This window comes from Cydia strobilella, chromosome Z (assembly GCF_947568885.1).
Source record: "Cydia strobilella chromosome Z, ilCydStro3.1, whole genome shotgun sequence".
NCBI classification, from domain to species: Eukaryota; Metazoa; Arthropoda; class Insecta; order Lepidoptera; family Tortricidae; genus Cydia; species Cydia strobilella.
In genome coordinates, this window is record NC_086068.1 from 14,038,629 (window position 1) to 14,053,228 (window position 14,600).

General features: G+C 38.4%; 1 protein-coding gene across 6 annotated transcripts in view; it reads left to right on the forward strand.

The window, feature by feature from the left end:
• The window catches only part of LOC134754214 (neprilysin-2), a 278,975-nt gene that overhangs the window by 187,943 nt on the left and 76,432 nt on the right, over window positions 1-14,600 (forward strand). For 3 of the 6 annotated variants that reach the window (XM_063690377.1, XM_063690378.1, XM_063690382.1), the window contains exon 1: window positions 3,938-4,035. The exons of 1 other annotated variant lie outside the window; for it this stretch is intronic. In XM_063690377.1, the coding sequence (XP_063546447.1) occupies window positions 3,953-4,035 (83 nt within the window). In that variant the 5' untranslated portion in view covers window positions 3,938-3,952. Of the gene's footprint in view, window positions 1-3,937; window positions 4,246-14,600 lie in introns of those variants that run through there. 2 more of the 6 variants (XM_063690381.1, XM_063690379.1) reach the window with 2 other exon arrangements.

Consider the following 14,600-nt stretch of genomic DNA (forward strand, 5'->3'; position numbering starts at 1 on the left):
GTCTGAATGGAAAGGAACGCCTGTCAAAGAAGAGGCGTATTTTCTTACTGCAAGAATGTTTTAAGTTTCCAAAGGCAACATTCGATATTGTTTTTATAAATATACGATACACAAATAATCGTAAATAACGATATTTAGGTAAGAATAGTACAATGTTTTAATATTTACAATTTTTTCTGTCTTATAGAACATGCATTAGAAAAAAAAACTCATTGAAGTGGGTTCAATAATAATAACAAAATCTATTCTAGTCGAATAAAAGCTAGAAAAACACTTCTTCATAATGTCAATGTCAATGATGTCACAGAATTAATAATATAAAAGTCTCGAATTCCGTTCCTTACTTGTTGCTTTTCTTATTTTTTCGCAACTGTATTAAAAAACGTCGTTCGATACACGTGCGGAAATGTCATTCTTCACTCGTCCCGTGTCGTCGTCGTCGTATCTCGGTACTCGTGAAGTGATAACATACTTTCCGCACTAGCATCGAAATGTACTATTTCACCACACTTGATTGTTCAAAAACTGATAAGAAAGTTGCATTTTATCCACATGCAAAGTAATCAAATACAAATTTTGAGTTGTTTTAGAATAGAATAGAATAGAAATCATTTATTCAGACAACACATCAATACAACACATATATAGCAAATACAAGACAAAGATAAACGAAACAGTAGAAATAGAGATGTGAAGCCGAAATGGTCTCCACTCAGCAATGCAGCTGGCACGACTAGCGTGGTCAACGACGCTGGTTTTCTGTGGAGCCAGCGGAGTGTGCGGGACAGCGTAGTTCGAGACGGGACACGTTGTGGACGACGATTTCTTATTTTTTGCTGGTAGAATTGACTTTTAAATGATGATGTTGAATGATAAATATTTAATAACATTCATTTTGAATCGATCGGCTTTGATTATGTTTGTTATTTTACGGTGAGTATTTTACTTGTGTTGGTGTGGTGATTTTTTTTATGTTTCTCTCGGTGGCAAAATTTGTTTAACCCTCGTGCCTTAAAACATTCGCTACGTTCGTGGTTCAATTTTGGAATTTTTCGCTTGCTCGGGTATCATACCGTATCAATATTGGCACCAGAGGTTAAACAACAACTTTGCCCCCTTGTAAAACAAATAACTATTATAAATCTATCATTACAGACAGCTGCAATAGTACTTACTTACATGACAATATTGTTCGCTAACTAGTATATGGGTACTCAATTTTGGGAACAAATCAAATTATTTTATTAAATATTTTGATTTGTGTTTTTTTAAGTAGTCACACTACTATCGGATCCGGCCTTCACCCCTGGAGGGCTTCGTCACTTTTTAACCGACTTCAAGATTTCAAAAGGAGGGGATTCTCAATTCGGTTGTATGTTTTTTTTATGTTTGTTACTCCATAACTCCGTTATTTCTGGACCGATTTTGAAAATTCTTTTTTTGATTGTAAGTATATACATACAGATTGGTCCCGTTTTTGTCAAAACGCGGTTCTGATGATGGGATCCATGAGGAATCGAGGGAACTCCTCAAATGTTAAAGGCATACATATAGTGATTTTAGTATGTTCATCATCAAATTAAGCATTTACATTTTAAAAAGTGACATTTGATGAAGTGAAACTGCTGATGATGATCAGAACGGAACTCTTCAATGACGCATAGTTCACGTTTGGCGATTTGTCCTCTTCGTTATGTTTGTTAAGCAAGTAAGGTTTTCAAGACGCATTTTTGTCAAGCTCGAGTTCTGATGATGGGATCCATGAGGAATCGAGGGAACTCCTCAATTGTGAAAGGCGTACATATAGTGATTTTTGTATATTTATCAACAAATCCAGCATTTCCATTAAAAAAAGTGACATTTGATGAAGTGGAACTTTTTTGAACTGCGATCCTCACAGAACCGAACTGCTATCAGAAAAGTGGGTTAGGTTAGAACTGTGACCCTTACAGATACGAAATGCTATCAGAATATTGGGTTAGGTTAGGTTAGAACTGTGACCCTTACAGAAACGAAATGCTACTAGAAAAGTGGGTGGTTTTACCTCCTTATAGTTAGGCAAATGTGCTGTCTTTTTCATTTCATTGTCTGGAGTGCACCATCAACAATAAGTAACCTCTCAACGGCATCCCCCATTGAAGTCGGTTTTTTTTCTATTCTTTAGTATATGACATCTATTACAGTTTATAGTATATGGGTAGTTTTTGTGCATCATGCGAAATGGATAGGGTCAAATAAATAGAAAATGATTACTTATCGCTTATTAAGTTTTATTTTATTTACGCTTTTATGATTTTTATAAATGTTTTGCATTTATAAAAATCTAATAAAACGCTGTTTGCAGAACTAGTAAAAAATATAAATGAGATACTATTAAACTGACTGTACCACACGTTAATATATGCTAATATGTCCTATGAAGTTCGACCCTAAAGTACATTATTGTCGAGGCGGGGAATGGAGGCATTGAGCTAAGTATTAATTTTGACCTTGGAAGTTCGTTAAATTTAATACGAAGCCAACTAATTTCATTACAGCCGAGTCAATAATAGTTAGTGCTTATTCTCAAAAATGTGCTACAAAAATATTAAAAACATCAAGGTTGCTATTATTGAACACAAGCAATTAAAGCAATTTCTTTTCGAACCCTGGAAACTTATCAATCGATTCTACAATTAGCTCTGTTCTGTTATGTCTATTAGTTCTGTCAGCGTAAAATTATAATGTAAATATATCACTTGAACTACTTACCTTTAAAACTCGTGAAATAAATTTGTTTACAATTTTCCGACAAAACAGTCGTGTCGTGGTTGAGGATGAGGATTTAACAATACTTTTCATATTGGTCCTTGAAGTAAAACATATGACGTGGGGACGATTGAAACAACGTACTTTGGGGACGATTGAAACGTTTCAAATGTCCCCGCGTTTTTCACAAGCCTTACAAATGGTTGATTATTGATATTTAAGTAGGCCTCTTTTTTTTATAATAGGTACATGCTTTGTGAAAAAGGGAGTGACAGTGATTTAATTATGGTCATAATTGAAACATTGTTATAATTGAAACTTTTGTATGAAACACAATTATATATTTCTACAAAAAAATCATTATCGTCATATCTTGATGTTCCATTAAGACACGTTTGATTAAGCTATACGTATAAGGTAATCACAAAAAAAGAAGTCTAGATGTCTTACAATTTTTTTTAATCCCTTTCTTTGATCAAGATATTCAGACGCAGAAAAATACTGAAATAATTGTAATTGTTTGCGAACTTTAGTTGATCTCATTGAATACCGTGATAGTTATTTAAAAAGATTAGAAATAACAAATTATTTTTCAGTTTGTGTGTCAATATATTAAGGTGTTTCAAACGTCCCCACATAGTGTTTCAATAAACACACCTATGGGGTCAATTGAACCACCCTTCCACATTATCTATAATTCCCTATCATGACGAAACCATGGACGATAGGCTTTTCAAATACATTTTATTTAAAAACCAAATAAATAACCTTTAATAATACAGACACCCTTTAAACTGTAAAATTATATAGTTACAGGCAGTTAAACATAGTGTTTCCAACGTCCCCGTCCTACCCTATTGGAAAAATGTTGACAGGAAATAAAGTCTAGATCAGTACCTGCATACATTTACTGTACGGACATCCGTCGTAAAGTTGGTAAGTACTCGTACCTGTTTATAAATAGAATAATAATAAATATGAATATAGGTACGCAAGTAGTGGTAAGGATAGTTTATTACATTTTGCAATAGTGACAGGAAATTGTAAGGAGACTGCGACGAGAGAGCGGGGAGCGGTAATAACGGAGGCTCCTGCTCACAAGTCGCTGTTGCACATTCCTGCTCCCACAGGCTCTCATGGCTCATGGGGAAAAGCAAACTTGTGTAAGTAACAAGCCCGAGAAGGGGCTCGGCATATATAAGTGATGGTGTGGTTAACGCGTGACTCAGTCGGCCGCAGTCGACAGCGCAGCAGCGGCCGCTTCCTCGACTACTCGCAAGCAGGCAGGTGAGCTCGGAGCCGCCTCCTAGACAGAGTTCGGTCCGCGCTTTTCTCAATAGGCGGTAGTTTCCCTGACCGCTCAGTCTCATCACGCAAGGCGCAGACTGTGAACGTCGCGCCGTCCGCCACTCGCGCCGCGCTCGCCCGTTGCCGCATGTCGCCCGCGTAAGTGTTCTAACAACAAAAATAAACAAACGGACACTATACTTCAATGAGGTAAGTTCATAAATCTGCGGTTTTATTTGGAAGTGCTAAGTGTTTTGCCGTTGTGCTTTGCGATTTACGAGTGGTTTTTGAGTTATAGTTACTTTTAGTTATTTGATGTCTTAAGACAATAGAAAATTAGCTAACTGACAATGTCTGAGTAGGTGTCTTTTATATAGTAATTATAGTATTATGTAATTTTTACTTGTATTTTCATCTACGTCAGCCCTACAGTATGTCTTCGACTTAATTGTTTAACTATGGGTCCACTACTTACCACTTATGACAGGCGGTTGGTAAAGTAGTTGCGGGGTGGATGCGCTAGTAGAAAGTAACTTGATTTTGGGACTAAATCAAATATTTAATTCACTTAACGTAATACAAATCAGTCGCTTGCAGCCAAGCCTTCAACCAGTAAACCATAATAAGTTCTTGTCAATTGCCTTAATTAAAAGATAAACCTAGGTTGGTTAGGCTAGTATAGTTTTACTACCTACTACTTAAGTGAGATGAGTGAGTTCTACGTATGTTGCCTACTAAAGCTTATTATATTTATTAGTTTACTTCATGTACGATATCACTTAAATTCGAATAACGTAGCAGTTGACGAAATGATACTGTAGGTACCTACTTTATTATCTATCCCAACAAGTAATTAATAGTAAAGAACCAAATAAATATCAACAATATTCTTCATGTTTTGCCTTTGAGGCCGAATAAACTTACACACTTACGTATATTTTATCTGATAACCGTATTAATCGTATTATATTCGTTATGCCTAAATATTGTTATATCTGTTTTACTTCCTGTACTGATTAATTAACGGGGCGTCACTGAGCCGATTCTGAGACAAAACAATTAGCTGTTACAATTTGCAGGCATACGATACGTACATACAACATCATATCTTTCATGTTACAAAACGCTGCTCCTGCTTTTCACGCTGTCAAAAACTTTCGTTCCAATGGATCGTATGGATTGTGTAGACGATTACTTTATCTGTTGATATTATTATGATGATGAACAACTCTTATTTTACTCAAGAACATTGTTTTGACCACTAATATTTATATAGGTCCCTAACTACACACAACCTACTTATATAAAGCTTGAACTCGCCAAAATTTGGGCACAAAAATTACAAATAAATAGAAAACAAAGGTCTACTGGAGCGAAATATACCTATATTGAATATAGTTCAAAATATTATAGTTTATCATGCTGATATATTAGAATTTCATTTCAGCCTCAGGATTTGATATTTCACAGACATTTTGATAACCAGGACACTGGCACTTTGCTCGACATGATTACCGTATGTTTAATTAGTCCAAGCCAGGGTTATTTGCGGATTAGTTGATAATATAACTTTAACAGGTGTCTTTTTCAAATATTCCTTGAAATGGACCCAGTCCATTGCCATCCGCCTTAATTAAGAACCCTTTTGGCATTTTCAACATATCTATCGTGTTAATACCCCTTCGTTGAGATATTTGTATCTTTTTTGCAACATATATAGATAGATTTCTGTCTTTATGTAAGAACGCTGTATGTTCCTAGTTTCTTTTTTTTCTCATTTCAATCTCGTGTTTTTCTGCTTTCTGGTTGTCTTTCCATTGATAAACGTCTCCGCAATATTTCAAAAATACAAAAACATCGATTCTTGATATATTAATGTTTCACAAATTTCTTTAGCCTAATCGAATTTGCCAAGGCTTTTGGTGCAAAGTGATTTCGCTCCGTCATTGCTTAAAGCTCGTTCTTATGAAAACTTATTATAAAATTGACAACTATTGTGGTATCATATGTTCCTCATGCTATAGCGATTTTAATTTAAGCAAACGAATAAAATTAAACCAACCATGACAAAAATTATAAGCAAAAATGTGTGCCTACGTTTTGGCGTGTTCAAGCTTATGGAGTGTGCGGAGTAGTTAATTGACTCGTAGGTTTTGCTTTTCGCTACCTACGGTATTCTTTAACAACGAGCTTGACGGAAACTATAAAACAATTACATGTTCATGTCACACCGTTTATATTTTTATACTATAGAAAGCTAAACTGATGAATAATGAAATTGGATCTCTGTTTGTAAATGAAGAAGAAGTGACTCGTTTTATTGCTTTTGATTTTAAATATTATGTATCTAAATATATTAATAAAATTGAAACTCATGTTACATATGTCAAAAGACGTGGCTAACGAATCAGTGTTTATGAAAATACTCTCTCATCTTAGTAACTACCTATTCCGGTAGCATCTTCAGCTGCTGCTTCGAAGCCCAGGTTTCGGGGTGTTTACAAAGATAAATAAAGTTAAAGATGAAGTCTTCCGGATACTGGCGAGGATATAGCGTTTAAATTAAGGTGTATATCTACACATTTGAACTTAATAGATTTGCCATGCATTTTGTTATTTTTCTTTCAGATATTTACCAACATCAAATAAATCTGTTTAAGAATTTTGTCAATTAATTAAAAACGACGAAGTCAGAAACATTAGCCCCGAAGGCTTTTTATTTAAAAGGCTCTTTTATTTCCTTTAAGCTCCCTTTAACGTTTGCGAAGCGCGCCTTGCAGTGCAGTGTGCCCTTGCTATGATATGATTGAAGTGACCTTCGATGCTATACGAGTAGGTGTAGACAAAATACTTACTTACTTCAATTCTGCCTGGCCAGGCACATTAGGGCTCACGCTAGGCAACTTCCATAATGTTTATTTAGGGTCGCCGTCATCGAAAACGATGAGGAGGACTAAACTATACTATACTTTTACTGAGTATTTTTGCGAAAATAGGTATGTCCTTCCATTACAGGGCATAAAAATGATTTTTTATAGAAATTTAAGAAAAAACAGCTTTTTGTCTATTGTCTGGTGATGCGTATGCTGAAACTATGAATTTATTATCAACAGGCTCTCAATAGCAAAATTCCTTCACCTTTTTTTTGACCGGGAGGGAAAGAAAATCACTGTTGTTATGATTAGGCGACCGGGTCACATAATCAGAAAACTGATATTATAGATAACCTTTTAGCATCAATTTACTTACTTATGCCTATATGTAGTATTATGTTTTGGTCATTTTAGAGATTAACGCATTTAATGACAGGTAACTGCATGTTAGTTTTACAGGGAACATTTTGCCGCTACCCGTAGATCGAATCATGGGCCGCACGCAGAGACAGCACCCGCCAATTATGTCAATTTTAGTAAACGTGTCACTGGACTTCAATGGCATTATTCATAAACACGTTACTGGCCTGAATTAGCTATGAATCATTTGTCTCTATCTGTCATTTTGACTTATGTATTTGTAAGAAAGGGATAAAACATAATTTAACTAAATCAGGACCGTAAAGTTTTATGAATAAGGGGGTAAATACATACACTGCTCTTATTTTTGTACATCTGACCCCTGAAGTGCAGTATGCAGCTTGCCACTACTATTTTTTTTATCACCTATTTTAATATCACAATAGGCAAGTTTACTATATTAAGGTAAAATAAATTGTTTACAGCGGTAATAATGAATACGTTTTACAAAATACACGGAAATAAATATAAAGTCTACATCTTGACATCAAAAACTCGTGTAAGACATGTTAATTTCATTTTCAATACTTAGTCGCGTCAAAGTCAGTGCAGAATTACTTAGATGAACTATTAACTCCATAGTAACATTATTTTACACAATTTTTCACCATGAAGAACAAGCGTTATTCTCTGCGATTATCTGCAAATGGATTCCTAATACCTGCCGAGCGCGCGTGGGCAGACTAATCTTCCGCGAGAGTAGACAAAACTAGGTGTGATAAATTTCTCGGCGAGTTACAATAACATGCCCAGTTTCCTGAATTAACACGTTTGTAAAACGCTAAACGTGACCACATTCGTAGTTTAGGGACATTATTTAGATAGCAGACATACCTACATAGGTAGTATAGTATGTACACAAAGGCTTTATAGAAGACGGGCAGTTTCTAAATTCCGTATTTCATGAAAATGATTTATTTAATAAGCAGTTTATCGAAATTTATCATGATGAAATAAGCAATTTGTCGATACCCATGTATTAGAGCATTTTCATTTTAACTTGTACGTTAAAGCGCGACTTAAGTCGTGTTACAGTAACGTCTAACCGTCACATTGCTGGCAAAATGTATGGGGTTTGACAATGACCGTCAGTTTTGTGACGATTGTTAACCGGCAGTTAATGGTACACAGTTAAGTGAAAATGCCCATTATACTCCTCATATTAGTCTCGGGCAGTTTTACGAGTATAGGGTGTATGTTTAATACGTATTTTCCATCACGGAACAATGGTGCTCCGGTCATTTCGGAGGCCTGCACGGAGCCGAAGCCAACACGTAAAGGCCCCTTTGTCACTTTAATTAAATCTGCCCTTGCCCGTGTCATGAGACGCACGCAGAGGCAGCACCTGCCAGGGTGTAAGGACTATTGAGAGTTGATGAAATCTAAAATGAACTATTGGGTGAAAGCGATGAACTAAATACTGGGATATGGTATTTAAAAAAACCGGACGCCTGTCTAATAAAACGGTATAATACAGTTTATTTCCGGCAGACGGTGACTCGCCCCCACAAGATGGATCCCCACAAAAAGCGACATCTAGGATGGCTCAACACTGGTGTGAGGGCTGAGGGTGGAGAGGTGTCACGGGACTTTAAACATATAGCCAACTCGCCACTTATAGGTTTCCATTGCACATCTACCCTCGAGAACGCAGCTCTCGCGACTTCACTCTGGACTGCCGGCTAAGGCAATCCAGACGCAGAGAATCCTGTAACACCCACCCACCTTTCGGGTGATAGAACTCCCCAGGAGCACTCGGGTACGTGGCCTACGTGGGGTTGCTACTACCCAACAGCACGCCGAGAAATGGCGCCTTTTTATGATATGACTAAGATTTGCCCAAGAATATCATAATATGCCTTATAAATAAAATAAAAATAAATAAAATAAAAAGTCATTTATTGTCGCAGTAAGTTTACAAAAAAAAACAGTAAAAAACAGTAGTAGGTACAAGTTTAAATTACAGCAGTATTATTATACAAGTAGGAACTAACTATATATACATATATGACATTTAGAATTATAATTAACAATATTATAAATGCTGCGTGCGTTAATAGGCTCGGGACTCAGCTGTTTTTCAATGGCCGCGTTGCCGACCTCTGTATGTCTTTTAAGATGCTGCCACATAGTATATAAGGTTTATTTATATTTTTAACCGACTTCAATTTCATAGAAGGAGGAGGTTCTGTATTCGGTTGTGGCTATTTTTTTTTTTTATGTATGTTCACCGATTATTCCGAGACCCGTGGTCCGATTTGAGTCATTATTTTTTTGTTCGAAAGGAGCTACTTCCAAGTTGGTCCCATATTAATCTGGTTCTGATGTGATGATGGGATCCCTGAGGAATTGAGGGAACTCCTCAATTTTTAAAGGCACATGTTTGGTGATTTGGGTGTTTTCATAAGCAACTTGAGCATTTTCTCTCGAAAACGACCAATTTGATGAAGTGGACCTGATGATGATGATTGTTTTGAAAGTAGTGATGATGATTTTTTTAATGTAGGATGTTCAGCGATTACTCCGAGACCCGTTGTCCGACTTGAACAATTCTTTTTTTGTTTGAAAGGAACTACCTCCAAGGTGGTTCCACATTAATCTGGTGCTGTTCTGATGATGGGATCCATGAGGAATTGAGGGAACTCCTCAATTTTTAAAGGCACATGCATGGTGATTTGGTCGTTTTCTTAAGCAACTTGATCATTTTTTCTCGAAAACCACCAATTTGATGAAGTGGAGCTTGATGATGATGATTGTTTTGATGATAATGATTTCAGCGATTACTCCGGCACCCATGATCCGATTTGAGTTATTCTTTTTCTGTTTGAAAGAAGTTACCTCTCCAAGGTGTTTCCGTAATATTTTTGGTTTTGATCTGATGATGGAATCCGTGAGGAATTGAGGGAACTCCTTAATTTTTAAAGGCACGTGTATGGTAATTTCGGTGTATCCTAAAGTAACTCAAGCATTTCCTCACCAAAACCACCAATTTGATGTAGTGCAACTGTAGCCTAACCACGAGTTTGGCACTAAATATTCTTCGTAACTTACTTTGTACACTAATACGCCAGTACGAGCGAGATGCATAAACAGTAAGTTACGCACACGATAGCGAATATATCAATGTCAAACTCGTGGTAAGGCTACTGATAACTTCCCTCGTATGTGTATTATGATTTTTGATGTAGGTAGTGTTGGAAACAACCAAAGAGACTGAGAGGTGAAGGTAGAGGGTATTAGTGTTTGGGGGGTTTGAGGTTGGGGGTTGAGGGGAGGTGAGTTGATGGGTCGGAGACTGAGGGGTTGGGAGTGGGATTGGGGGTTAGGGTTAGGAGTTAAGGGGTCTGGGGTTAGGGGTCGGGAAATGGCGGTTGAAGAGTTGGTGGTTTAGGGTTGAGGGGTTCAGTGATCAGGGGTTGATGTGCTGTGAGGTTGAGTGATCGGGGGGTTTGAGGGATTGGGTCAGTGGCGGGGCGGAGAATGGATTTACTGACAGGAATGATTTCCCAGACGGACTCGAGGAAAATTCTGATTATTTAATAAAGTTTACGAATTTACAGATAAACATGATTATGTTTTTCATTCATGCGTCACGCTCTTAATAATGTTTTAAAACTAAAAATGGAAAAATAAAAACTTTTATAAAAAAAAAGATAAACCGACTTCAAAAAGAATGAAATAAAATATTATCCTTTTTAGGGTTCCGTGTTTAAGTATATGCGTTACCAACTGATATGTTTGAAGTCGGTGCCAAGCCAAGTACTCCAAGTAAACGAAATCAGCTTTATGTCTATAAATCCCATTACAACTGTACAAAAGTTATAAACGTGAAAGCAATTATGTCTGCCTCTTTGCTACCTTTTCATGGCTAAACAACTGAACCGCTTTAGCTGAAATTTTGCATGAAGGTTCCTTGAATTGTTTTATATTTTGAAATGTAGTCCTCTGGATAAGCGACAGAAAATAACTCAGTCCCAATCCCACACTTGCGTGCTATGACTGTTTAAGAATTAGTAAGAAATGCTCTTTAAAAAAATACGACGACAAAACGTATTAGATTTACACTAACGTGCCGACAAGCATGGTACGAACTGCGCCAAGAAGGTTCAACCGTGTGTTCTGTTCTGAGGTGTACAGGAAGTTCGTTTATTGTCGTCGTGTAACGCTACGTCTTACATAGGCGAACACTCGCGAACGCGAAGCGAAGCGACGCGGCACGGCGCGGCCGGCCCAATGCGTTCGCGTTCGCAACGAGATCGCCCACGTAGGACACTTCTATATAGGTATCAAAGGATTAATTAAGGCACCGTGCCGCGCCGCTTCGCATTCGCGTGTTGTTCGCCTACGTAGTACGCTGCATTAGGTAATCCAACGTACATACTTATATAGCCGCATCTTTATCGAATTGCACCAAAATCCCTGGTTTAAAATTTGGCTTGGCACCGACTTCAAACATATCAGTTGGTAACGCATATACTTAAACACGGAACCCTAAAAAGGATAATATTTTATTTCATTCTTTTTGAAGTCGGTTTATCTTTTTTTTTATAAAAGTTTTTTATTTACATAACATTCAAAGTAAGCTTGCTTTTCTTTTTTAATTGCCGTGTTAACATAGTTACGCAAGCTTTTATAATATTCAATTTGTGGTTTTTCCTTAGTACGACGCGCATTCATAAACGCAGAATTTTTAAGTGCCACCATCTCTTTTATAGTATCTGTAATCCACGGACTAATATTATCTGGAATACGTTTTTTTCCATATGGAGCATGTCTGTCAAATAATTCAATTATTAATCGATTAAAAAAGGTCACCATAATACTGTTGACGTTACCCATATGAATAATTTCTGACCAGGGTATACTCTCTAAATCTTTTGTAAAGGCAAGCTCATTTATATTATTAAGCACGCGTTTATAACAATAGCGAGGTAACTGCCGCGGACTTGCGATCTTAAACTCAGTAACAATAAGAGCATGATCACTAATTGATTGGTTGTGATGAACCTCGACTCGAGTACATAGCTGAGGTGAATCGGTTATTACTAGGTCTAGAACTGTGCTAGAAGTGTCGCCCATTCGTGTCGGCTCTTTCACTAACTGTTCTAGATTATGTTCGCTAAAAAACGCACTAAGATCCTGAGCGACGGTGCTACTCGATCGCATAAGGTCAACATTAAAATCAGTCCGCAGGAAAATATAATTACAATAGGCAAAAGCATTAACAGACTCACCCAGGGCATCAAGGGCTTGTGCTACCGGTACGGCCTCAGGACGATATGCTGTGCCGACGGCGGCGCGGCGGGCGCCGGGCAGCGTCACCTCCAACCACATTTGCTCGTGCGGGGCCGGTGGATGTGCACGCACGCGCACGCGCATCTCGCGCCGCACGTAAAACCAACGCCACCCCCGCGCCCGCCACCCGCCCTAGGCTTATGCTTAAATACGTACCCAGGAATTTGCGGTGCACCCTATTTACTACCTGATTTCAGCCAAGTTTCATTTAAAGCGAGAATACGTGGCGAGTTTTTTTCCACTGTTATTATTAATTCCTCACGCCCCGTGTTTAACGACCGTACGTTTAGTAATCCCAACCTTAAACAAACTTTTTTTTATGTTTTCTGTTCACTTTACGTAATTTGAGTATATTATATATTAAACTGCGCGTGATGATAGATTATGGGTAAGTAATAGGTATGCAGCATAGTATAATATTTAAATGTTTTTAGGAGCATCCCAATTGCTAGACGAGATAAAATAAACACATATATTCTAGATTCACTAAACTTATAACATGCATGTTCTATAGTAAAACACAGAATACTGAACACAATTAAATTCCTTAAGGAGACAAACACATTAACAAGTTCATTTATTTTTGTCAGCTGGGGCGCTCGAAAAAACACTATTTAAGTCAGCGTCACAGCTGATACGATGCGCAAGAAGTCCGACCGCTTTCCGTACAAGGATTCGACCATTGTAGGACCAAACATATTTCCACTGAAAATTTTTGACCATTTCTTTTGCTTTTCCAAACAAACGCCTGTTCGTACGAGTGAGCCTTTCATTTATATAAGTAGATGACCACCTGGTAGCCCCACATCACGTGTTTTGAGGACAGAAGGACAGCGTCTCGGACGCTGCGGCGCGCGAAGCGTACCACCAGCGGCCGCGCACGCGGCGCGCGCGCCACCGTCGCCGGCTCCGCAGGTGCAGCGGCCTGCGCCGCGTCCAGCCGCTTAGGCCCGGCACGCTAAGCCTCCACCAGATCACGGTCGTCGATGTTGACGCCGATCTTCGCGGCGATCAGTTTAACGATGTGCACGGAGTTTTCGTTATTTTGTTCCGGGAGCCCGCTGATTTCCAGGTCGGTAATGTGAGAGTCTTGCTCCTTGTCGTTCAGTTCGGTCTTAAGCTGCTCGACAGTGGCTTGCAGTTCTTTCACATGACTATCCGCTTGGCACTTCTCCGAGTCATTCAGCCGTGCCTCAATATGGTCAAGCCGCTGCGTCATCTGAGTCACCGTGTTCGTATTTTCGTCGATCTTGGCCTCCAAGTTGTTAACCTGCTTGTCTATTCCGTCAACCCGTGCCGACAATGACGTCATACTCTTATCGCATGCTGCAATATCAGCTCGGACTTCCTTCATCTCTTCGCGGAACTGGGTTATCTCTCCTCGAAGGGAATTAATGTCCTTCCTGACCTGCCGCAGCTCGGAGATCAGAAGCTCAGGGTCGGTACCCACTGTACCACTGCTGGGACTACGATTCTGATTCAGGTCTTGAATCTGGAGCTCGGCGTCACTTACGGTGCCCTTACCCGGTGTGATATTGTCCTTGGGCGTAGTTGGTTTACAATAAGGGCATATCCAAGAAGCGCTTATTTTCGTCTGTGCCGTCATTCCAACACAATCCCTATGGTAGGTCTTGAATTTACACACTGACGACCCACAAGTCGCGCCATCCGCTTGCATCATATACTTTTTACACCAGCCGCATTTAGCCATTTTGTACCGCAGTTTGTTAATTTGCACAAATTATTCCAACTACTTCACTGCAATCCAAAACGTATCACAATTACGGATATATTTCACTTAGTTTTAGGTGGCACTCAACGGATTTTTTCAACACGACGACCTCGCGGGTACGTCGAGAATTACGTAGCCTAGACTTCGTTTCTGAATTTAGTCCGAATTCTCGAAAAACATGATACTGCTGGATTTTTATTCGTACACTTATTTCACAACACTGTTTATGTTTATATCACAGTTTC